We start from the raw sequence: 27,767 nt of genomic DNA on the forward strand, positions 1-27,767 counted from the left end.
TTAGGGTGCAGGTTTTGGTCCAAGTAAAGCTTCTTCGCCTCTCAAAGTGGAAGCTCAAGCCCTTCTAGAGGCAGTTTGTTTTACAGATAAGATGAATCTTTGAGATCTGTATTTTGAATCGGACTGTGATTTTCTTGTTAAAATGGTCAATACAACAGAAGGTTATGAAGATCCGGACATCCTCTTGTGTTGCAAGGATATTCAAGCAATTATCTATAAAAGGAAATACAAGATTCATTTCTATTCGAGGGAAGCAAATCAGGCAGCGCATATGGCGGCCAAATGTGGTTATACAGGGAATTTTAAATTCAGTTCTGCAAGTCCTCTTTGTCTTTCTAATGTAGTAATCGGCCTTAGTAGAGTTTTTTTTTTTTTTTTGCTTTTTCCTTTCTTTGTTTCTTTCTGGTAGTTCGAGAACCTGTTTATTTGGTGCTTGTCTTTGCTGTTTGTTTCTTTCTACTTTGTCTGGAATATAATCAGTATTTTCACCAAAAAAAACAAAAAGACTTACGAGAGACCTGCATCCATACCGCCTCGAGATGGGTTAGTTGGAGCTTTGGACCAGCCTATGGTGTCTTTAATGTCTTGGCCACTGACTCACTTCTGTGATACTCAATTCTGCATGAATGGCAATTCAACCAACCTTATCATGCTTGAAGCCTTGAATAATAACCAAATTTATCATACTGTTAAGTCTTGCTATCAATTCTCACTACCTTTAAAAACTAGAAAAAATATTGTACCACATTAAGGAAATTTGAAATACGGGTGCCAAATGCCAAACTAGCTATTGTTGGTGTGGGTGTGAAGTAGCTGGAGAGTAGGAACCAACTTTTAAAGCTTCCAACAAGGCTAGCTATTGAGTAATACCTCACGGCCTAGACTCAGCGTGGAGAGCTTAACTGCCCGGCAGCAATTAGAGAACCCTTGTGACCTTTAGGCTCTAATATTGATGTCATCATTTTAAGGCTACAAATAGGTTGGATCACATCTAATTCGAATATGAATGTAATCGGGTAAGAGCTGGATTCTCATACCTCCTTCAATCCTTATAAATCGGATTGGATCGGAAAAGATTATCCATTTAATTAATTTATTGAAGTTGACTATATCTCCATTGAATTTGTCATGATCTGATACGATTCATTAGTTATGAAATATTATATATATTATTTATATAATTATGTATTATATACTATAATATACATAACATATTATATCATCAAAGCATTTTTTTATTGGGATTCAAATCAAATAAGGTATCATATAAGATATTCAAATTGGAATCATACTATTGAAAATCCGATAAACTCTAATCAGATTTGGATTTCTTATCTGATTAGATCGGATGTACCATTTACTGAATCCAAAACCATCCGATACATTTGCAGCCTTACAGCACCTATGTTTCCATTTGTTAAATGAGCCATCAAAGTTTATTTTGCCTCAACCATGAAAAGGTCGCTGCTAACCCGAATCATATCAGTCATGGCACTAGACCACTAGTTTGAGGCATCCGTTTTCTGATATGATAGGGCATTGATGTGATGTCATTTTCTGAGGAAATGGCATTGATGCCAAAGACCTACTATATATTATTCTGATGGCAAAAGAAAAACAGCTGAGGTGTTGTTTCCTTGAAGCATTATCAAATATCACCTAATTAATTTAATTGATTCAACAAATATCCTTTCTAGTTCAGTTCCTGGATATTGTGATTGTGTATATTGCATTTGCAATGCTTTCCGTCAGTAGGAACGATCTTGCAAAATCATAATCTGTATGTGGATGGCTAATGGGCTTCACATGAACCCTAGCTCTCACAAATGAAAACCAAATCAATGATCATAGAGAGAGAACTGCATGTGCCAATCCAATCCTATAAGGTATGTATTGTAACCTTGATATACAACACCTCTTTAATGAGACACCTACCTTTTCTACTCTTACAACACCTACCATTTATTTCCAACAAAGGCATAGGTGTTGTCACATATGAGGGTTTGATATGTAAGCTACATGCGCGTAAGATTAGTATTCCACATTGAATGAAAAAGTAATTAATTAGATATTATTCTCCATCCACAAATGGCAGCAATCGGCTAACAATACATATTTTTAAGAAAGGAAATGAAAGGTTTTAAACATGAAATCTACAAATACAGCCTCCTACACAGAGATGAGAGATTTTTCTAGAAAACTTGGAGAAGAGAAATTCATTTTTTGAAAAAAAAAAACATATGATATTATTTACTTGGGATTTTGTGAAAATCAACTTACAAAAAGCTCATAAGGCCTTTGGGTTTGAAATCAAGAACGGTTCTACCCCTGTCATAGTTCATGAATATGCCTATGAGCCTTCCATACAAGTTCTTTGCATGGTTCAAAATATCAAAAAGTGTTAGCGCATATGATATGTATCTATTTTCAGTGTCACAGATATTAAGTAGTTCGAACCTTTTGTTAATAATTAACATCGATCCATATCATATAATCCGGTACAAAAGTTATCAAATCTAAAAAGACAAACAAATAGTGTCAAGTGTTTTGATATTTTGAACCTTGGTTCGTTGAAGTTATCGAGTTTGCAAGACTATCAAAGAAGATCAAGATACGTAAATAAAAATAAAAAATACATAAAAAGCTCAAGATTTTCTTCTATAGTTAATTGTTTAACCCTCTCAAGGCCCTAGATAGTAGGGACCGGCATAGGGTGATGTCCTATTTAACTGAACTTATAGAAGGCTTACTCTAATATAGTACTAGTGGTTGTGATTCAAAAATACAACTAAGAACTTTCCATTACAAAACTATATCTATGTTCCAAGGAGGAAAGAGGGGAAGTTAAAGGGTCTTTTCACCATAAAGCTCACATGGACCTTCCGCCACTACTCTCATTTCTCACACATGTGGTTATACATTTTTAAATTAAATCATTAAAAATACAAGTGGTCATAACTAAAAAAAAAACCACGGACCTCTTAATTTTCTCTAATAAAATCATTTCTAAATCTCTCTCTCTCTCTCATGGTTAATGTTTTCTTTTCTCCCCCATTAAATTCCTTCTTTCCTCTTAAATCTCTCTTGAACCCTTTTGGCTCTATGCTCTCTTAATAAAGTAGGGGTATAGATTAGATGGGTTGGGTGTTAAGGGCCAACTTGACCCCAAACGTGGACCTTGCCCTTGTCAAAATCCAAAATTGACAATCCAAATCTAACCAAATTTCTATTAACTCCATGCATTTGCATGGGTTTACTTGCTAATTTTTCAAAGAACCTACATTTAGGCTTAGTTTGGGAGGAGTACAAATACAAATACAAGGAGTACAAAACATTGTATTTTGAATTATTTTGTATGTATTTGCATTATACATACTTGTATTTGTACTCTTTCCAAACTGAGCCTTAGGAAGCCTCTTCAAGGACTTCTTTTAAGGGAAAGTTGGTCAATGGACCAAGATATCAATGTTCATTTTTCAGATTTTTGTGAGGTCCATGAAAAAATTATTTCCCCTAGGTATACCCATCTCATAGGCGGATAAATAACTTTCCTACTTGGGAGGAAAGTTGCCAACACTTGGATGAGACAAAATTACCCCTTTTAATAATGGCTTTTATGACTAAAATGATCATTTTCTTATTTACCTGGGAAATATATAAAAGAACATGGGAGTAAGTGCATTTACCTAAGTAAGTAACATTCCAAAAAGTAAATGAGACCTAAATGCTTTAATTCTTTGCATGGGTGGATATACCTCTTGTATATCGATAATACTTTGTCAATACACTTAAAGTATAAAGCTTTTATTGATTAGTCTCTCAATCCCATGGAATAAAAAACTTCCATTTGAGCATGGAAAACACACTGCAGTTTTTGTTTGTGATCATTGGCAATTGAACTTAGAGCATTCAACGCAAGGTTTTAAAAACTGACCCAAAAATGGAACCACTGTGATCACCAATTTATGGGTTAGTGGTTCGACCATCTAGGTCAAACTGTTTAGGTAGTTTGGATATATTAGGGCAAATATTGTTACTCTTTTAGTCTTTTATGAGTGGTTGTCAATTGAGAAAGAAAGAATGAATGAAAAGAAATAAAGAAAGAAGTTGAAGGAAGGAAGGAAAGAAAGAAAGGAATGACAAAAATGAGAAAAAAATGAAATGAAGGAGAGAAAGGAATAAAGGAAGACTCGACGTTTACCGGCGATGACAATGGCAAACACAACTTAAGTGATAGCTTCACTAGCACAACATTAAACCACATGATGCGAATCTAGTGTGAATTGGACTAAGTTGAGAACTTGGGTAGTTAATATCGTCCAAATAGCATTTTCTTATTACTAGTAATTAAGCATGTGTGTTGCATGTATTAATGTATGTATTTTTTTCATATTAATTACTTGAATTTTAGATAAATCATAGTTAAGATAGAAATTGAAAATTAATAAAAGTAACAATATGATTAAAAATAAACTTAAATATTTGTACTAAATGTGCACTTTTAGGAATTTTAAATTACAATAACAATTATTATTATTATTATTTTTTTAAAATTACAATAACAATTACTACTACTACTACTACTACTAAATTTTATATTCCATTTCTGTCTTAAATAAAAATATTTTTATTTTAACAAATATTTTTATTTAATACGATGACTATATAACATTAGAAATGTTCCCAAATGTCTTGACAAAACTCTACCACTACTACTATTACTACTATTACTACTACTACTACTACTACTACTAAATTTTATATTCCATTTCTGTCTTAAATAAAAATATTTTTATTTTAACAATTATTTTTATTTAATACGATGACTATATAACATTAGAAATGTTCCCAAATGTCTTAACAAAACTCTACCACTACTACTATTACTATTACTACTACTACTATTACTATCACTACTACTACTACTACTATTTTAACTATTATTTTTATTTAATATGATGACTATATAACGTTAGAGATGTTCTAAAATGTCTTTGACAAAACTATGTACTTTATTTATTTTTTGTATTCTATTTTTTAAAATATTTATTATTCAATTATGACATCATGAATTTATTTCAAAAGTTGGATCATTGACCCACCATTTAGGTAACAATATAGCTTTGCTTTCAAACCAGTTCAGTTTTAAATTATATATTCCATTAACATTATATAACTAATTTTTACTTATCACACATAATTTTTGTTTGACATAATTAATATATAATTTTTTATATATTCTTTTGATTTCATTATATCTTATGTATAATATTTATTGATTCTTTGTATTTTCTATTTTTAAAAATGTTATTATCATCTCTAAGTTGATTAATTTTGGCATTCCATTTTCATCATTTATAAAAATACTTCTTACATTTCATAATTATTTTTGTTCAGTATAATGAATATACAATATCAGTGATATGACCAATTATTTTTATTTTTTGTATTATATATTTTATTTTTTAAAAATTATTGATTAATCATGACATTATTTATTAACACATTTGACCCCAAATAGATGAACATTAATAAAAACATTTCATATTTATCATTAATGCTTTAACCTGTTTTCGACTTGGCTGATTGAACCGTTCAAACCATCACTCAGCCTTGATTCTAGGTTTGGTTCTATTGAAACTCCCCCTTTTAGTTAAAGTCTATCTAACCCGAGCGGTTCAACCGTTGACCCGTTCAACCTAATAAGTAGGTGGTTTGTTGCGCACTTAATTATATGCAAACTTTTGAAAGTCATAACTTTGCACTTTGATGTACGATTATGGTTATCTTTTTATTTTTTTATTTTGAGTAATTTTTCAAGATCTATACGTCCCAATGGGCCTTAGCGCCTTGTCTTGCTATTTTTGTGAAAAACCCCTTTTTTGGCCCCAAATTGCATTTTTTAATATTTTTATAAATAAAAAATAAAAAACATAAATAAATGTAACATAATACATATATTATATGTAATTAATATATATAAAACACAATTATATTATTTATTGATGAACTATGTATTTTTACACACACACAGATAGTGTTGACAGATAGCGGTTTGACTTGTTTGACCTTGATAGTCGAATAGATGACTTATGACTTGAAGGCAAAAATGGGTTGGCCTCCGGGTTGGTTTTGAAAATATTGTTTTTCATACTTATTATTGTTTAATATGTCAAATATGTGATGCTAAAAATATTCCCAAATTTTTTTAATTTCTATATTTTTTTGCATTTTATATATTTTTGAATTTTATTATTTAATTGTGACAACATGGATTGACTCATTTGACCTAAATGGTTTAATTTCTTACTACCACCTAGATGAAAACACTATTTTTTCTAGGTAGATTTTCAAAGTATAAGTTTTTATGTTATTGAAATTATTAATTTATTATGTATAGATTTAATTATAGAATTTAATGATGAGAAGAAACAAAATGGCCTTAAATATATGATTCAATGAAGATTGATGCAAATTAATACCTTAAATGTTGGATTTAATGTAAGAGAATTGAATGCATTGAATATCTTTAAATTACCTATTTACCCTCATTTTTTATCAAAAAATTTAAATATAGATGGGTAAATTTTAGAAATATTCTTGAGGTTATTTGTACTTTTTAAAGTAGTAATATATATATATACACACACACACCCCTTAGTTAAGTTTTCTTTGAATAACTTGCATATAAAACAAATAGGCTAGAAACAAACAAATTCACCGTTCATTTTCTCCATAGTTGCAATATTAACTAAAAACTAAGGATACGTATCTATTGCAATTAAAATTAATTTTATTCCATTGTTAACATAAATTGTAGTCCAAACTTCAAAATGAAATTATAAAAAAAAGGATGTCATTACTATATTTCTAATAAATTTAAAAATAATCTTATGTAGTTACAAAATGTAATATACCATGAACAGAAAAATAACATAGGACTAAGAAGTTATGTTGTCTTGGGATGGGATAATCTAAGCAACGGAATATGAAATTATAAAAAATAGAAGTGCAACTGAACTTTGGGCTGCTTTTGGTTGCATCAGTGTAAATGAATTGTAGTGCAAATAGGCTAAATGTAAATTCTGGTTTATTTGTGCTTTAGATTTGGCTTTGTCTTATTTGTTTGTGAAAAGCAAAATAAAAAGTAAAATGATGTAATCAGTTAGATTTAGTTTGGAAGGAATACAAATACAAATATGTACACAAATACATACAAAACAATATAAAATACAAGGTTTTGCACTCTACATATTTGCATTTATGCTCCTTCTAGTTTGGAAAGAGTACAAATGCAAATATATACGATGCAAGTACAAATAAAATAATACAAAGCATAAGGTTTTGTACTCTACATATTTGAATTTGTACTCTTTCCAAACTGAGCCTAAGTGCAAATTATAGTTACAAATACACAAATATGAAACTAAAATAGGTGCAAAATTCGTATAAATTTATACTTCAGACAAAGCTTTAACAAACAAATAACAAAAGTTAATACACAAAAAACCTTAGTAAAAACATGCAAATAATTAAAACTGTGTAAAATAATGTCAAACCTTAAGAATGCATAACATGTTATGAACAAAGGGTATGTTTGGTTCCTTTGAATAGGTGCTTGGAATCAGAAATGAAATGATTTATTCCAATTCCAATTATTTGTTTGGTCGGATTGGGATTTTGATTCCCATTCTTGGCAGAACAGGATTCCCCCATATGGGGGAAGGGCCATTCCTGCTTCCCCTTGGAAATGGGATTCCCATTCTCGTGTTTGTCAAGAATAATAACAAGATTTATTAAAGTAGTAGTAGTAATAATAATAATAATAATAAATCATTAATAAAAATATTAGTAGATAGTAATAAATAATAATACTATAATGAAATATTAATAACGTAATAAAAAATAAAACTTATAAATAAAATACTCATAAATTAACAATAAATACAAAGACATTAATTATTAAATACAAACGATCTATTAATGAACTAATAAATTATTAATAAAAGATTCATAATAGTGTGCTAATAAAATAATAATTATATACCATAAATATTAATAAAATAATAATAAATTACTAAGATGATGATTATTAAATACTAATAAAACAATAACAAAGTACTAGTAAATTAAAATTAGTAATATAATAAAACATAATATAAATAAGCTAATACAAAATTGAAAAATCGGTTTATTCCGATTTCCACTTCAGATAAACCAAACGAAAAAGATTGGGATCTAATTCCGAATTGTGTCTAAACCAAACAACATTGAGAGTAGGCAATTCAGATTCCGATCTAGGGGATTCCAACTCCATCTTACACCTGAACCAAACGGAACCAAAGTAACAAACTATTATGTAGGAAAGATGTAAATATTTTGGGTAAATTACAAAGACCCCCCCCCATAGTATGAGGTCTGTAACAAATACCCCCTGTACTTTGTTTTGCGGCAAAGACCCCCTGTACTATGACCGTAAGACAAAGACCCCCTTTCGTTCGCTTTCTGTTAAAATCGGCCATTGTAATATTTTTTAATCCCCATACTACCCTTGTAATACAATTGGGAGAAAAACATTGTTCATCTTCCCCAACCTCACAACAATGCAGATGCAGACATCACTCTCTCTCTCTCTCTCTCTCTCTCTCTCAGTCTCTCCCGCTCTCTCTCAGTCTCTCTTCCCCAATAGGAACAATGTCAACACCACCATCAAAGCCTAAAATTGTAAAGAGATGAATTAAGGAAGAGAAAAGAAACCTAGAAAAAACAAAGTTCCGCAATCGCATTTGTATTCTCTGGTTCCACATGTCTTAGAATGCGCCTTCCAATCGGACTGGACGGCGTATTTCTTCGAACACTTGTCGCATTTCCATTTTTTCTCTCCATGCTTCCTACATAAATGTTTCTTTATTCCCATAAGATTGCCCAAAGCTCTTGACGAATCGTGATGAACACATGAAGGCTCGGGGCAGACATACACTCGCTTACAAACTTCCTTGCTCAATCACTGCCTAAGCTTCCAAGGAAGATTGTGTCCTCAGTAGTGAAGTTGCAAGTTTTGATCTCATTGGAACCCTTTATTGCAGATCTCGCACATGAATCTATTCGTTGCCATTAGGGTTTTTGGCGACAGAGCAATCACCTTTGCTTATGGATCTGCAACCCAAATAAAAAATAGAATGAAGGAAAGAAGCATGGCAAAGGGATGCAATTTTTTATATTAATTAGATGTTTATCTTTAATCTTACCTGAGGTTCTAGGAAGATTGCGCTTTTTCTTTGTTGTCATCGACGATAGAGCTACTTGGTTGCTAGACGAAGACACACTAGCTTCTACTGAAGTTGTAGAAACAGTAATGGCGGACGAATTCTCCAATTCCACAGGCATGTTTCCCAAAATTCTAAGATTCTTAGAAAAACAGACTACGGTAGAATCTAGAATTCTATGTTTTTTTCATTTTTTTCTTCAATCGGAAGAATAGAAAATGAACTTCAATAGGTAACCTAGCCTCCTAGGGTTTCTTTTCAGCTCTTAAGTCTTATCTATCGGTCACAAACTTTGATATCTCCACCTACCAATTCCTATATGTCTCCGGCAAGTAATCTAACATAAACTAGAGCTTCAATGACTATTTAAATCTCTATTAAACTCAAAACGCTTACCGGAGGAATACAAGAAGCAGCAACAACAGAAGCTAATAAGGTCCCACTTAAACCCAAAAAAGCGGACATCGAAAACTAGCACCACTTGTCTCTAGTCACAACAATCTGATCCAGCTTCCAGCCCTAGATATCAAGTCAGACCTATCGGAATCCTATGCCTACTGTAGAAAAATATATATCCCGAAAACAACAAAATCACCAAACAAGAAGGTAAAATACTTTTGAAACTTTATCAGGTTTCCAATATTTCTCATGCTAAAAATCTAGCCGTTTTACCACGGTGTATGAGAAACCAAAACACTTCGACGAATAATTCGATATTATGGGAAACCAATCTACATGATGAGAGGGAGAGAAGTAGTGATGTCTATATCTGCATTGTTTTTCTCCCAAAACAATGTGAGATTGAGGAAGATGAACATTGTTTTTCTCCCAATTCTATTACAAGAGTAGTATGGGGATTAAAAAATATTACAATGACAAATTTCATCGGAAAGCTAACGAAAGGGGGTCTTTATCTCACAGTCATACTATAAGGGGGTCTTTGTCGCAAAACAAAGTACAGAGGGTCTTTATCACAGACCCCATAGTACAGGGGGGCTCTTTATAATTTTCTTTGTTGGAATAGGAATAGAAGAATCTAAAAAAAAATTTTGCTATTTTTCTGGAGGGTGCTTCGTTTCGCTCCATGCTCCTCCATAGACAAGGTGGGAATTGGGATCCGTGACGCGTTGTTCAGTGAAAGCAATAAGAGCAAAGTTGCAATCCCAACAAACGACGCGCTACAGACATTATTTGGTTGGGACTGGGGTGGTAGACCGTGGACCATGAAAAGACATGTCCAACGGCGTCATGTAGATGTCTTTTCCCTGGTCCCACCATATCCGTATTCCGTAGCCCGTAGGGAGGAGGTCTTTCTACGGAATTAGTATGCATCCATCCCTACATTCTTAAATATTGCACTTCCTAAACTACCCCTGCCCTACAGCAAGATTAATGGCTGTTTGAGTAATAATATCATATCACAAGAGGTTTGCTAGTTTCTCGTTTCTTAAATCTTAATCCGTTTCAAGTGCATAACAGCAAATCTTTTAATGTGATGACGTGGCAAATGAAGTCGATAATTTAGGACGCGAGAAAAACAATATAAAATTTTAATTTTATCCCAAATGTTTATCAGTCGGCCATGGCCATGAATGATAGATCATAATCCATGGATTGCTGCTTCTAATTACCCAGCATTTAGGAAAAATTAATAAGAAAAGTTCACACACATACCACCACGCTGAAAATTTTAACCCCTCGCTATTTAATTCCTGAATTAAAAACCCTAAAGGGTTCCGGCAAGAACAAATCGCTCTACAGATCCATCTCTGCCGTCAGCCCCCGAATCCAACGGTCCAAATCTCACAACGGCTTGTGCTTATCAGCCGACTATCAGCACATTGTTTTCTTTTTCTCGCCTTCGTTTATCCTACTGTTTATTTGTTGCAGCAGCAGCTGCTGTTGTAGTAGTTTTTGGTGATTTTTTATCTGTATTTCTTACTTCCAAGTTGCGATGTTTAAGAGCAAAAATGGCGAAAATCATCGCCGATCGTCGATATAGACGTACGAATCACAAAAGAATTTTCTTTTCTATCCCATATGCAGTTATCTGAGTGAATTTGTATACAGTAATGAAATATTTATCATTTTGTACCTTCTTTGTGTTTATATCGTCGATTTATCGGGTCATCAACTTTAGATTGTAGGTTTTGGATCGAGAAATGAGCTTGCTAGCAGCTTTAATGGCTAAAAATCGGATTTTTTCAATTTAAAGTGGGCATTTCAATTGTGGAAACGTTATTTTTAGTGACTAACAGTTCAAGCCGAGGTTGTTTTCCCCCTGTTTAGGGTTCTTGATTGGCCTTTTTTTTTGCTCGTGACATGCTTACTGGGTTTCGATGAAGATGTTGTCGGATATGGGAATGCGGCCTATAGTCGGGAGCAACGATGGATCGTATGGAGAGGATTTAGGGAAGGAGCTAGGGATGTTACTTCTGGAGCAGCGGCGCCAGGATGCAAACGATCGGGAGAGGGAGCTTAACCTCTACAGGAGTGGTTCTGCTCCCCCAACCGTTGAAGGTTCCTTAACTGCGGTTGGAGGTCTGTTTGGCAATGGAAGCAACGCCTCTCTTTCGGACTTCGCCGGGGGTAAGAGCGGCAATGGACTTCTGTCAGAGGAGGAGCTCCGCTCTGATCCAGCCTACCTTTCTTACTATTACTCTAACGTCAATCTCAACCCTCGGCTTCCACCGCCGTTACTCTCCAAGGAAGACTGGAGGTTTGCACAGCGGTTTCAGAGTGGGAGTTCAGCGCTAGGAGGGATTGGAGATAGAAGAAAGGTCAATCGTGCTAATGATGAGGGCAGCCGATCGCTGTTTTCTCTGCAGCCGGGGTTTAACTCGCAGAAGGAAGAGAACGAGTTCGAGTCGAGGAAACCGCAGGCTTCAGCAGAGTGGGGTGGGGATGGACTGATCGGATTGTCAGGATTAGGACTAGGGAGCAGGCAGAAGAGCCTTGCAGATATTTTTCAGGTGATTTCCGTTAAAAGCTCTATTTTCCCTTTAATCCATTATCTTTTTAAGGCAGAGTTTTTTTCTTATTATTTCCTTTTTGTTTTTTGGGCTTGAAGGGAAACACCTTGGTGGTAAAAATATTTCTCTTTTAGTCATTGAGGTGTTCAAATCTCTCTCTCTCAGTCTCAGGGGAGGAGAATCATCTATTGATGTTTAGCGTTCTCAGTCTTTTGGTAGGCTATATTTCCTGTTAGGGGCTGTTTAAACTTCATTTTATGTTTACATCCTGTTTCTCGATATTGACGATCCTGTAACATGTAATTTCCGTAACTATATACAATCAAAATTATTGGAACTGATAAGGGTAATTAAGTGACATTTACAAACTACATTCAACGAAATTCCGTTGATTTTAGTTTTATCCCTTAGCATATATGAACACCTTTTCATTGTCTAAGGTGGAATAGTTGTAAATATTCTGATAAAAATAGAAATGAAGTCATATAAGTATCCATGTTTGTAAGAGTGGCAAGAGTTTAATGTCAGATACGAACCTGACACAACCCTCCTTTGCTTCTCCTTTATCTGGTCTTGGGATTGGCTGTGTAAGACAAGCTCACACAGGTGGAGTTAAATAGGTCATATTAGAATCGTTTCATGATTTCAAGAAATGATCTTTGTTTCTATTTCTTACATTTCAATAATAATTCAGTTTTTGATGTTAAAGTTATACCTTAAAACGCTAGAAAGGACCAAAATGTAATGATCTTATTTCTTGTTACATCAGCTCACCTTCTGCAAATAATAATGTATCTGTTGTCTGTATGCTTGTTATAAATATAGACGTCCCTTAATCCTTTTATGTCTGACGCCTCTGCTTTTGGTACTTTTCTTTATCAGGTTACTTTTATGAACCTATCAATATTACTGGTTGCCCACTAGCTTTCATTCAACTTCTTGTTGAATCTGAATTCATATTCTGTTAGCCATTGTTTTTTTTTAAATTTTATTTTGACCTAACTATGGACCTTCAAGGAACCTTTATCATCTACTTCTGCAGCTCCTATTACCTTGTGATACTTGAACTTAATCTAGAAGTCACTTATATTTCTTTCCTCAATTTGAAAAGGGGCGATAAATATGCTTTCATGTAGGAAAGCATATGCAGTAAAGTCCCAAGACAAGGGCGCTGACCTTTACTGGGGTTACCATAGCTTCAATAAGTTACATTTTCTCTTTTAAATTAACTTGATACTGAAAATATATAACTCAAAGCTTCTCAATAACAAAAAATGAGAGGAAGAAGGATGCTTGAAAAGAGGAGATACTATAACAATCTAGATAGTGTGGTGGACTATTCTCAGAAAATGACACTCTAATAGGTTCTAGTGCCCATCGAAGTTAACTTGATTTTATTCTTGTCCCTAGTAGTTGACTCTGAGTTCATGTTTTAACATCCCTAGTCCATTCTGAATTTAAATATATGGTATAGATGGAGCAGCACAATGTTATTTATGTTAAACACCTAACCCCCTTTTCCATCAAGATGCAAGTTAATCTGCTGGAATGACAGTGAAAAGCTTGATTTGTATTTCAACCTCCCTTTTTTGATGTATTGTCATGATTTTAGGCCTTGTATGCCAGATGGAGGAGAAGCTAAGAGTCCTATTGGTGTTTTGTAAAGCCTTTGTGGTTAGGAATGTGATATGGGATTTGTTAAGGGCCAATATACTTGTTGCTACAAGGTTTAAAAATTGTTAGCTTCCCTGACTTAAGATAAGAGGTCTATTGGTTGAAGGTTACTGAGAGGTGGTAGTACGGAGTGGGTTAATCTTGGCATTCTCAGGTGGCCTTTGAATACTAAGGCAGTACATAAGAAAGACCCCTGGCATCTGCTTTGAACAGCTTATTCATATGGTTTTCTAGGCCCACTGTGGCTGATGACATGACAAGAGATCAGCTGTTGGGAGGCTAGGATCCTAGGCTAGTTGATTCTGAAGCTACAGTTGCCATCTTGTTTTATTGTGTTGATTTAACAGTGGTTATCATTGTGATTACCTCATCCGGAATTCCATTTGGATGTTGGTTTGTAATCTTACTGTTTTTTTTGCTCACCAGAAGTAAATTTGACCCTATTTGTGACTGCAAGAAAAGTCTGGGATGAGCAAGAACATCAAGGTTCAGGATATGTGTTGGAAATGACAGGTGTAATACCTAAAATGTTCTGAAAATAATCCTCTCTATATAAAAGCCCTCCTTAGAATCTGCAAGTGGGGTATACCTTCAGCTGAAAAGGGATTGCAGCCTAGTTTTTAAGTATTGATAGTCTCAGTACGCTAATTTTCCATATCAAGAGTTCAGCTAATCAAAATTTCTGTTATTTATTTATTTATTTTTATTTTTATATGACAAAGTGAAAGTAGACCTGTCACATCATGATCATGAGTTTTAATGTTTTAAAGTTAAAATATCAAAAGTGTTTATATTTGGTGTATTGTGCATCAAAAGATATGATATAATATGCCCAATACGGGTGGTATCATATTTGAACCTTGATTGCAGCTTTTTTGATTTGAGGCTGCTATGGGTGGGTTTAAATATCCCCTCCTCCTCCTCAAGATGCACACATACACACCATAGAAAAATTTATTAGCACTGATGTCATTTTCCTAAAGGAACAGGTTATGATCCATATAAAGGTAAAGTATGATGGAGATTTTGTTATTCAACTCAACAAAGGCTTATCCTTCCAATTTGGTATTGTTTACATGAAACCCATGCCGTCTTTCCACTTTATCCAGAATTACTGTATCTATGGCCATAGTGAAGGTTTTATTTTATTTTGTTTTATTTTTGGGATGTGGATGTACAAGGTATCAGGCTAGAGAACCTGGAAAGCTGCCATGCTCTGAATATCTTCGTTGAGAAGCTGTTGTACAAATAAAAAAATATGGATGGAAATGATTTCTTTTTGATAATTGTATGGCATGAAAATGATTTTCAACAACTAACCAAGTAGTTAACGTATAACATGACATACAAGTTGACTATAAACAAAACTGGCATATAAGTCAGATATATTAATACTGGCAAGCTAAATAAGAGAAGGAATAGATTATGGTACTTAGTGTTTGACCATATTAATATGTATTAACATTAGTGGGGAATTCATTGGATTTTCTCCCATCATCTACAACTTTTGACTACTAATGTTTTATAATACAAATCATTTACCATTCTATTTTTGTATATTTTATTATCACATATGAAGTTAGGAAGGCTTTCTTGTATATATATATATATATATATTTTTTTTTTGATCAGCTTTCTTGTATATTTTATCATCCCCCTTCTAAAGATGAGTGTTCTGTACATCTTACTATTTTTTTTAATATTCAATATATGTGTTTGTCTCTGTTGCCTTTTTTCTTAGCTGTAGTTTATCTTTTATAGATATCGTGTGACTGTCATTTTGTCGCATTGATGCACACTATACTCTCTGAAGATGCTAATTTTCTAATTGGGAATTCATTCGGATTCATAGTGTAGACCTGGGTATTGACAGCAACTTTTCCCATCGACAACTGATCAATTATCGGTTGTGGAGCCTGAAAAGAAAAGGAACACTTTCTTTTCCTTTGTCAGATAATTGTTTATGATTCTTCTGATGGATTAACTTCTTTCTTTAAATGTAGGATGATTTGGGTCGTGCAACACCTGTCTCTGGTCTCCCTTCTCGTCCAGCTAGTCGCAATGCCTTTGACGATGGAGTAGAGAGTTTAGGGTCTGCTGAAGCCCAGCTAGCTCATTTGCATCATGAATTGGCATCTGTTGATGCTTTACGGTCTGGTCCAAATGTACAAGGCATTACTGGGGCTCAAAATGTTGGTGCATCAGTTTCTCACACTTTTGCATCTGCATTAGGTGCCTCCTTGTCGCGTAGCACAACTCCTGATCCTCAACTTGTTGCTAGGGCTCCTAGTCCTTGCCTTCCACCTGTTGGGGGAGGGAGAGTTGGTGCAACAGATAAGAGAAATGTTAATGGCTCAAACACATACAATAGTGTTGTCTCGTCTAGTATGAGTGAGTCTGCTGATCTGGTAGCTGCTTTATCTGGCATGAGCCTGTCAACAAATGGCAGAGTGAATGAAGAAAAAAATATGAGGTCACAGATTCAACAGGAAATTGATGATCACCAGAATTTCCTCTTTAATCTGCAAGGTGGACAGAACCATATTAAGCAACATCCTTACATAAAGAGATCTGATTCTGGGCACTTACATATGCCTTCTGGTGCTCAGTCAGCAAAAGGAACATACTCCAATTTGGGTAAAAGCAACGGAACTGGGATGGAATTGAACACCTCTTCCTTGATAGATGGGCAAGTTGAACTGCAAAAACCTGCTGTGTCATCTGCTAACTCGTACTTAAAAGGACCCTCTACACCTACACTTCCTGGGGGAGGAGGTTCTCCTCACTATCAGAATGGGTATTCCATCAATCCAGCATTGCCGTCTTTGATGGCAAACCAACTTGGAACTGGTAACTTGCCTCCTTTGTTTGAGAATGTTGCTGCAGCATCCGCTATGGCAGCCTCTGGCTTGGATGCTAGAGCATTAGGAGGTTTGCCTTCAGGTGGAAATTTAACTGGGGCAGCAGAGTTGCAGAATCTAAATAGAATAGGGAATCACACAGCAGGGAGTGCTCTTCAGATGCCCGTCTTGGATCCTTTGTATCTTCAGTATTTGAAAACAGCTGAATATGCTGCAGCACAGGTTGCAGCTCTCAACGACCCTTCTTTAGACAGGAACTATATGGGGAATTCTTATGTTGATTTGCTAGGACTCCAGAAAGCTTATCTAGGGGCATTACTTTCACCTCAGAAATCACAGTATGGTGTCCCTTTCCTTGGTAAATCTGGTGGTCTAAGTCCCGGTTACTATGGAAACCCTGCATTTGGTCTTGGTATGTCATATCCTGGAAGTCCACTTGCAAGTCCCCTTCTCCCAAATTCTCCAGTTGGACCTGGTAGTCCTATTAGGCACAATGAGCGAAGTTTACGCTTTCCTCCTGGTATGAGAAACTTGACGGGGGGTGTCATGGGATCCTGGCATTCTGAAGCTGGTGGCAACATGGATGAAAGCTTTGCATCCTCCCTACTGGAAGAATTTAAGAGCAACAAAACCAAATGTTTTGAACTTTCAGAAATTGCAGGTCATGTTGTTGAATTCAGGTATTTATTTCTCTTTCTCTCAGGGCAGTTTAATCCAGGAATCTGGGAATTGAATTGTGTTATTTGATATCCTTTTATGAGCAGTGCTGATCAGTATGGAAGCCGGTTCATTCAACAGAAACTTGAAACGGCCACAATAGAGGAGAAAAATATGGTTTTTCAGGAAATCATTCCTCAAGCTCTTTCATTGATGACGGATGTGTTTGGTAATTATGTGATTCAGAAGGTATGCTATCATTTAATTTGCCATAATTTACAATTTACTCTTGCTTTCTTAATGGGGATATTATATTAGGTTAGTGGCATACACATGGCTAATAAATTGAGGTTGTCTTCAGTTTTTTGAGCATGGAACTGCATCTCAGAGAAGAGAACTAGCGAACCAGTTGACTGGGCATGTTTTGACACTTAGCCTTCAAATGTATGGCTGTCGGGTGATCCAGAAGGTAACTTGTTTTCATGAACCTACTTTCTCATTTTTAAACTACTGTATTTTATAAAACATTCTATATTTTAATGATATATTCTTTATTATTCATGTATCATCTGTTTGTTATATTCTATTTTGATCAATAACTGAACGTTTTATTAGCAAATTAACAAGTACATATTACAAGCATCAGTTGGAGAGAAAAACTTTTCTCTCTCCATACATCTTTCCATACAATTGTGCTCAAAAGATTTGCTCCCTCTCTACCTCTTGCATTCATCAGCCATATTGTTAGCTGTTCTTTGAACCCATTAAAATGTCACTTCCACCTCCTCAAGTCAGTAGCTTGTTTCTGTACTGCCACACAGCTTCCTCCCCACTCTGCAGTGCAACTCTTTCTTCACCTCTATATTCTTTGGTCTTGGAACCATTTATTTTAAGTTGGAGTTATGGACCTGAACAAGTTGATGGAACTATGGCCATGTTCAATCCAATTCCTACTTATAACCTTGTATTTTTATGGTCTTTGAAATGTTATTTTAGCTGGAGTCGTGGACTTGAATAAGGCAGTGCAACTTTGGCAATTTTTTATTTTGATGAGTAACAATGACTTTATTATTAATTAATATTTGAAAGATAAGGGCCCTAAGGGGCACGCACAGAAATTTGGTAGCCTGATATTGGGTGACAGATCACCCCATGCTTAATCAATTAATAATTACAACTGAGCCCAATGCAGTCTATCCCTATTTACACCCTGCTTTTCCAAAGCATCAGCTATCCCATTGGCTGACATTTAGACCCAGGAGAAATTAGTTCTTTGCCAGCTGTCTAATCTCCCCCATATAGTTTATATACTTCCATGGTCCTTTACTATTTTTTATCATCCCGCACACCTCTACCTTAAGTTGCTTGCATATTCTCATTTACAATACGCTTTTTGAAACATTGATTCTTAACCCTTCTAGTGCAGCCAATAATTCTGCTTTCAAGGAGTTTCCTTGTCCCTGCAGGCCTAAGTGTAACACTAAGATAGACCCTTCGTGATCTCTTAGCACCCCTTTAATACCTGTCATCCCTAGATTTTCTAAACAATACCCATCAAATTTTACTTTTATGTAATTAGGTCTAGGTCGAGACCATTTTGACTGTGGCAGTTACCGTGATGTCAATGAGGAAGCTATCCAATACCATTCTCTACATTTTTTTTGATAAGTAATGCCATCTAGATTTCATCCATGGAGAAGAGGGCAAACAAAGTCGAAGTCTTTTTTTGGTAGTAAAAAATAAAATTTATTAAAAAAAGAAAAAAGAGAATACATGAAAGGTGACCAGAACACTTGAGAGAAGAAGAAAAAACCTTAATCCATGGCTCACCACAAAGAATGAAGTCAACGTTAGTGATTTGGAAGGCATGCCTAGGAGCCTAGGTGAGGCAATTTCAAAGTATCTTGCCTAGGTCCATATGTAGCCCCTTTAGAAAAGGTGTGTGCATGGTGTGCCTTGTGCCTCAGCCCAAGAAAGTGCCTTTGTAAGTGTACATTTTTTGTATATATGTATACTAGTTAAAATATTTATTACTGATAAAAAAACTATGCCTTGTGTGTGTGTGTGTGTGTTTCTTTTTCTTTTTCTTTTTTTAAGCATGGTGGTGCATTCCTCCTATAACTATAATTTAGTTATAGTTCCTTGTCTTTTAAAAAATATCTTTTTGATCTTTACTTCCAAAAGGCACATATCGTGCACCTTGGGCACAAAAAGTTCCTTGCATTTTTAAAACATTGGGCAAAGTCTTTGCCTGGTGTACTACTTCTATTTGTAGTACTTTCAATAAGTTGTTTCATATCCCATGTCTTCTCCTTGAAGATTCTCACATTTTGTTCTTCCCAAATTACCTATATTACAGCTGCCCTTCTATAACAGCCGAGCTGAACGAGGTTCTCATATCTGTTGGAGCCGCCCACCTACAACCAAAACGACACCTTCTCCAAATATTAGAACCAAAGGAGCAAGAAATTAGTAAATGATATCAAGACTTTCTCACTTGCATTACATAGAGCACACCAATGAGGAGATTGACACCTGTTGGGTTTCCTTTTCTGTGGAACATCACAAGTATTGATTTTCTTGTGAAACACCCTTCTTACCTTTGGTGGAACCAATCTATTCCATATTTCTTATTTTTTTCATCGGTGGTTATTCCATATTTCTTTAGCTAGAAACGGTTGAGGGTGGGAGAGGAAAGAGTTAAAATCCTGAAGAAGGAAGGAACACATAAAGGCACCTCAGGGTTAGCTGTCTAGATTCTGCAATTTGGCAGAGAAGCATCCAAATAAACACATTGCAGAGACCCTAAGAGATTAATGACATTGGGTAATTCATCATCATCATCATCATCATCAAAGCTTTGTCTCAACTATGAGGTTGGTTACATGAATCCTGTTTTACCTTTCCATTCTGTTCAGTGCCCAAGAAAAGATGAATCAGGATCCATGACCTTGAGAGTTTGATAAAAGTTTTTGTGCCAGCTGCCAATCTGACACAACCCTCCTTTATCCGGGCTTGGACTGGTGGTGTAAGACAAGCCCAACAGTGGTAAAGTTAATGGCATCAGTTCATGCAGAGTCTCTTATGCCTCTAATGAAACACAGCTCTTTAGACCTGGAATTGTGAAACCACAAAAGAGGAAATAGGTTTTGATATGAGAAAAGACAAACATTAGAAGTTAGAACAACGACCTTTCACAAGACAAGCCCACACTTGAGAGGGCACCATAACATGTATGAGAAAACAAGACAAGTAGACCATGGATTGCTTTCCAGGGTGAACACAGTGTTGCTCTTACAGTCGCAGATAGTCCAGCATCCCATGAATGCTTCTAACCATGTTATGCCACAGTTTGTCTTGCTCCAAGGGAAATCCCCAAAGTCATTTCCTCAACACTGATTTATTTCCCTTAACATCTCCAATCCTAATCTCCCATCATCCCTACTATTGCAATGCACTCTCCACTCCCCAGATGGTTCTTCTTAGTATCCCTAGGTTCCATGAGAAATCCCTCATGATCTTTTCTAGTATTTTTCGCCCCCCAAGCAGACATTTTAGACACTGCAAAGTAATAGATTGGCAGATTTGTGACTTTGGGAAAGTTGAATCCTGCTTATAAACTTGACCTAAATGTTAATCTGGTATTTTCATGCTCAGATTGGGTCAGTGCTTTAAAACCATGATTGAACGTTCAACCCATGATGCCATCACTATAAAAAATATAAAAAAAGGACCAGAATCCCGTTGAAAAAGTCATACAGGTCAAAGGTTCAGTTGTCCAGGTCCAGAGGTAATTGATTGGGTCAATGATATTTATTTTTTTTAAATAAAATATAGCAGGTTAGAGCTTAGCCCAAACTGGAATTGTGACTGGGTCTCTGGTCTGACCTTCCAGGCCAATGACAGGTTGAAAATAATCAGTTGGGTTGGGTTGTGGTCTATGGCAACAACTAGTATTAGCCTGTTGGTTGTATATATAGCACATGCATATCTATTATATTTGTGCCTGTTGAGAGGTATTGATAAATGACTTCGATTTTTCTTATTGGAGGTTTTCTGTCTCTATTTTAGCCTATTTTAAGCTTATGTCGGGATTGAGGAAATGTGTTTTTAATCAAGTAATCCTTGTATGTTGACCAAAATAGCTCTGCAAAGGCATATGTTACATTCTGATTGTTTTAGTAGAGAAACCCTAGTGGAGCATTTGAACTTCTGGAATAGACTTAAACATGCCTTGCATCAACTGGTCAGGTTAACAGGCACTGCCATTGTGTCATACTATCATGTGTGTAATTGCACTCATTACATGTTTGTGTTCTTTGTTCCATTAGAGGTGAACGGCAGGTGTAAGGGAATGTGGTTCTAGCATGTTCCCTCTCTTAGCATAAGGTTTGGTGATTTCGTTTTCTTTATTTCTGCTATGTATTAATGTTCAATATATTAACGGTCTTGATATTCATCCATATTTGTGTAAAAGTACCTACCTAAATTCACATAAGTAGATATCGTAAAAGGTTGCATTTTCTGGTTTCTAGTGTCCAAGGGGTCTTTTTCACATTGTTACTCAAGCCATTTTCTATTCCACAAGAAACATAATCAATTTAAAATTGCACTGACATTGCCATGACTTGACTTGGTGGTTGAATTTTGTTTAAAATCTTTGTTTCAGGCAATAGAAGTTGTTGATTTGGACCAACAGACTAAGATGGTTGCAGAGCTTGATGGTCATGTCATGCGTTGTGTCCGGGACCAGAATGGAAACCATGTTATACAGAAATGCATTGAATGCATACCTCAAGATGCTATTCAGTTTATTGTCTCATCATTCTATGACCAAGTTGTGACACTGTCCACTCATCCATATGGCTGTCGTGTCATACAGGTTTGAATTATTTTACCAATTTAATTAACTACATGTTTCATATCTTGTTATTCCAAGGGTTTCAGTAAATAACAATTTTAGAGGCTAATATGCTATGCCTTTCTTATTACCAGAGAGTACTGGAACACTGTGATGACCCAACAACCCAGCGTATCATGATGGATGAGATTTTACAATCTGTTTGTATGTTGGCACAAGACCAATATGGGAATTATGTTGTTCAGGTGTGCTGTCTTCATAGAGTTTTTATATCTACTGCCTGTTTTTGTATTCTTATGTAGTTTTTAGTGATTGCACATGGTCCCATTTTCATGTTTTCTGTTGTATTCCAGAACAATTAACTTGTTGATATGTCTGGATATGGAGATTATGGTTTTCTGTGCTGTTATGGTTTTCCATGGTATTTTCTTCACCATGAAGTTATTTATTTCTGGGGTTTTCATGCCTATAATCCTGGACTTTTTTTTTTGGTTATTCCATTTGTTGCCTTCTATTGCCTTGTTCCATCATAAAGTTTGGTGGATGAGGGCTATGTAAGCCAAATTTCTGGAGGACAGAAACAAGTACAATAGACATTGTTTTACACTTACTATTTAATTGAGGCTTTACCATTTTGATACATTTTGGAAAGGATTTTATTAAAAATCGACAAATAAAAGAAAGATGACAAGTACCTTTTTCCCTTTTCTTTCTTGGATAACAAGAGATCAACCCAGAACCTCTCAAGCAATATGAGCTTGTAAGTTGCATCATGCAACTCTTGCTTTTGTGAGTAACACCTTGGTAAAATAACATACTATTTACAGTGCATTTGGATCTTTCTTGAAGCAGATGGTAGAAGTCATGAAGTGATGGCTTTGATCTACTGCTGAAATGAGGGTGCCTCCTGCACGTGTCCATCCCTCTGGGATCTTCAATATTTTATAACTGAAATCTGTTGCTAAATTTGGATGAGTTTAAATTATGGATTTTACGTTACTGCTGAAATGAAGGGGTCTCCTGCATGAGTCCATCCGTTTTTAAAGACTGTTATTATGATAATTGATAAGCTTACTCCAACCTTTTGTTGGTTTGCTCAGATCTGTTTGATTGCCTTTTCAAATCCCTATTTTGGAGTTTAAAAGTTTTCCTGCTCTCAGAACCTATAAGGTGTCTTTTTTTTTTTTTTGATAAATACAAACCTATAAGCTGTCAATAGTTCAAACTACCACCTACAGTATCCTGCAATGTATGCTTATCTTTTATGTTCATTTCCCTGTTTTGATTTGCCACACATGTTTAACAGCATGTATTGGAGCATGGAAAACCCCATGAGCGTTCTGCTATAATCAAGAAATTAGCTGGACAAATTGTTCAAATGAGCCAGCAGAAATTTGCCTCCAATGTTGTGGAGAAGTGCTTGACGTTTGGTGGTCCTACAGAACGCCAGATTTTAGTAAATGAGATGCTTGGTACAACTGACGAGAATGAACCTTTGCAGGTCTGTCAACTCTCTCTAGTTTTATGGTTGGATCAAATAAAACATACTAGGACTAATTTTGTTCTTGCCAATGGTCATATACTTGTCATTCTTCATCCATTTAGGTAACACTTTTGGCCTGTTTGTTCCATGTGGTTGATGATTGCTTGGACTTGGAGAGATTATGTCATCATCAATTGCTTCTTGTTATCTTTTTTTGAAACTAAAGTGAAAAATTCGATTTTCTTTGACCCAATATGGACCTTTTATCAGTACTGACTGTATATGGATTATGGAACTTATTACATTGCTTAAAAGCATCTTATGAGAATGAGAGCATCAAGCATGAGCTTATTGTTTTACCAGGCTAAGTGAAAGTGATTTATGATTTCATGAAAAGCACAATACCTTTTAATTTTTGCTATTAAAATTATGTTTTTTTTTCTTTTCCTAAGAAGATAAAGTATAATTGTATCATGCCTTCAAATTTTGTTGCCTTGGTGAATTGCTTTTTCTATATTATATTACATAATCATACTGCACGTATGCAGTCAATGATGTTTTATCTTCCTGGTTTATTCACGACATTAATATCAAACTGGGAGTTGCATCTATTAGCATGAAAAAGACACCTTTTTGAATGACTGAATATTTGACATAGAAATATGATAACCAACTTTTGGCAGATGTGAAAATAATAAATTCTCCAAAAAATATAGAGGCTATACACACCCGAGGAAAGTGTGGTTACAATTCTTTGTGGTTTGTCTTAGTTATTGAATATGATAGCAACACATACACACATAAAAGGGAACAAAATATAATAGCTCACTAGAGCTGGTTCAGGAACATCAATGATGCTTACAGTTCTATACTTTTGGTTAGCCCTGCAGAAACACTGACTGTGGAAACTGGCTGACATCAGGCATTTTTTTTTTTTTGTTTTTTGATGAATATGTTTGCAGCAAAATTTCAAGTTCCTTAATCTTGCATTTTATTGTTAAAATTTGGAGTAAATCATACTTATTAGGTTAAGTGGGTGGTTGATTATATTTTGGGATGTCTAACTTCTGTAGCTGGTGGGTCACATTATCCAAATATTCTGTTCTTTTTCATGGAGATTTTGGCTACAACTCCATGACCTTGGTGTGTTGCATCTAATGATCATTTAGCTTCTTTAAGTTGAATGAGTGTCATTAGGAAAAATTCAGCAGCTTTGGCATTAATCTAGTCATATAATTCAAGTCATTCTACATTGCTATTAAACTTTCCATATTTCCGAGAAGAAACTATGCTGCTGATTCTTTACTTTGGTGGATGTGGTTACAAAACCTAATCTCCACTTTTTTCTGCTTGACGTCTCAGGCAATGATGAAGGATCAGTTTGCAAACTATGTTGTACAGAAAGTGTTGGAGACTTGTGATGACCAGCAACGTGAGCTAATACTTTCACGAATAAAGGTTCACTTGAATGCTCTGAAGAAGTACACTTATGGGAAGCATATAGTTGCCCGTGTAGAAAAGCTTGTTGCTGCTGGGGGTACTATTTCTTCTCTTGTTTCCTTTTCTTTTCCTATTTTTGTCTTCCTCATTATTAGAGAAAAAAATCTATTCATGGATCTCAGCTAGGCTTTTAGGTGAGTCTCCATGAATAGGTTTTTATTCTCTTTAACACTTGTTTCCACTACTGAGCAAGAGAACCTCTAAATTTTGTTTTGGTGGATTGATTGTGATTTGTCCTGTTCCGTGGTTTGTGGGGTTCTCTCCTTGGTGATGCTAGCACAGTTTTGATGCTTCATGCCATCTCTACCAGTATTTGGTTCATTTCTTAGCTGTTCTTGATTGTTAGATGAATGTCATCTTCCTTGTTCTTGTACGCCAACTATTATAGGAGCTTAATGATCCGTGGACAATCACTTTGTTTTGAACATTAGATAAAACATATGACAGTGGAACGATAGGTTATCATACAGGTTTATCTTATACATGCTCTAATGGGTAGCCTGTATGTGAGTTGTTGATTGAGAAGTCCTGATCAATCAGCCTATGCACCTTCTAATGTCTGGATATATGATGTTGAATGGCTATAGAGGTGGTGCCAGCACTACCTTGAAAACAAAGGATGATGCTTAGAATTGCAAAACAGGTACCTGATTTAAAATTTTTCTACTGCATCAGGTCTGAGTCCATGGGCCATTCCCCTTAAAATTTAACAAGGTCTCAACCCAGGTTGCATTTCCTTGTTCTTTTCTTTTAACATGAAGAAAATGGTGGTGCAAGGTTCAAAATATCGATTCAGGGCGATACACCAGTAGGGCGTATTGGTACTGTTTTTTTGGTTTTTTTAGAATCTGGTTTAGAGGGGCCAGTCTAAGGCCAGTCTACCCCCTGAACCACTTGCCGACCCGAAACACCCCCTGTAGGGGCGTATTGGGAAGGCTCCGATATGATACATATCAGCCGATACGTGATGATATTTTGAACCTTGTGGTGGTGACATCATTCTTTTTTCCCGCAATGATAATTAAGATGGCATGGGACAGTTATCATTGCATGTAATTATGTCGTAGCATTAAATGGTTCTTGCATACCGCAATGGATATCTAATAAGAATCTGTTACATGCAGAGAGGAGAATCAATATTCAGACTCCACACCCCGCTTAGATGGCATCGGAAAGAAAGAAGTTGTACAGCTAACTTGAGGCTGGAGATGCTCTCCCTCACTCTCTTCTTGTCTAGCCATCGCTCTTATCCATTGGACAGGTATGAGTCGATTGGAAATAAATTGTTGCTTGTAGTCAAGAAAAACAAAAAATATTGTACATTGTGTAGTTTGATATATACCTAGGATCAGGCCAAGCTGTGACATCAGATGAAACACCTGATGCCCCTGCGGAGGAGATAAATTGACTGTACAAGTTTTTAAGGGTGTAAAAAGTAAAGAAGAAAAGGAGGTAGTGAATATGTCAACGTGACTGTACAAATATTGCCGTGTGGAGAGCCTTTGGTGTTCAGGTGAGGTTAGGAAATTTCTTTTTAACTCATGGGATTTTATTATTTGCCTTGTTAAAGCACAATTTTCTGTTTCGGCCAAGTCCCATATTTGAGGACATGTTCTAGCTTCGTTAATTCTATATTTCATTTTATGTATTTGTACGTATGGCCGTCGTTTCCCTTTTTATGCTGCTCTTGCACCCTATTGGTTTATTCTTGGTGTTTTAGCGAGTTAATCGTCAATTATATTATGTTTACAAATCATGATTCTAATACTTGTGAAGACTAAATTCATGTCGGATTCTGCTTGTTACGTTGAACTGCTCATTAAGATGGATTCATTTGATAATTAGGAGATATTTCCATGAATTTGAATTTGAAATAACCTACACAAATGTAACCAAAAAAAAAAAAAATCAAACATATCAGCCGGTGCTGTGCTTTTGTCTGGCGATACTGTGGATAGAGATAATCAGACACCCGTATCTCTAACACGATAACATTATATCAGCCGGTATCGGCTGAAAATACTTGAAAGACTTAGCATGAGCTTAAAAGACTAGGCCTGCAATGGGATTGGATGCACCTAAATCTGAGTTTGATCTGATCAATTATTAACAACACCTGAACTCGATCCACTGTAGATTTGCATTCGATTCCCTTTGGGTTTTTTATTTTTTGAGTATCGGATTTTATCAGACTTAAATTGGTTTAACCAAGAAATGACATTTCTTTTAGAAATAATCACATAGATTGCCGAAACAGAAGATTGAAAATTTTATGGATAAAATTAATTAACTATTCAATCACAACAGACACAGATAGAATCCGAATTTTAGATTCGAGGAAACAGATCAATGAGTTTTGGGAAAAAATCCCCAGCTTCCTTCTTAGCTTCATTCTTTGTTTCAATAAATGGTAGCAGGTAGCTAGCTAGAAATTTGTGGGCTTATTGTGGCAACACTATGGCAAATAGCAGTGGTGGCGCCATCGTGTGGAAT

General features: G+C 35.4%; 1 protein-coding gene across 2 annotated transcripts; it reads left to right on the forward strand.

Moving 5' to 3' along the window:
- The first annotated feature begins 10,848 nt into the window (after nt 1-10,848).
- On the forward strand, nt 10,849-26,932 carry LOC104601067 (pumilio homolog 2-like). 2 transcript variants are annotated; one of them, XM_010264258.3, is made up of 9 exons: nt 10,849-12,238; nt 15,916-17,453; nt 17,538-17,679; nt 17,792-17,899; nt 22,100-22,312; nt 22,426-22,536; nt 23,598-23,792; nt 25,137-25,311; nt 26,399-26,932. In XM_010264258.3, the coding sequence occupies exons 1-9, from the start codon at nt 11,606-11,608 to the stop codon at nt 26,434-26,436; spliced, it is 3,153 nt and encodes a 1,050-aa protein (XP_010262560.1). In that variant the 5' UTR covers nt 10,849-11,605; the 3' UTR covers nt 26,437-26,932. The 2 variants fall into 2 exon arrangements, with proteins under 2 accessions (XP_010262560.1, XP_088755192.1); XM_088899066.1 differs by lacking the exons at nt 23,598-23,792; nt 25,137-25,311; nt 26,399-26,932 and adding an exon at nt 22,645-22,701 and having other exon boundaries at nt 10,855-12,238.
- Nucleotides 26,933-27,767: the final 835 nt, after the last annotated feature.

This window comes from Nelumbo nucifera, chromosome 2, assembly GCF_055504915.1.
Source record: "Nelumbo nucifera cultivar China Antique chromosome 2, China Antique-T2T, whole genome shotgun sequence".
NCBI lineage: Eukaryota > Viridiplantae > Streptophyta > Magnoliopsida > Proteales > Nelumbonaceae > Nelumbo > Nelumbo nucifera.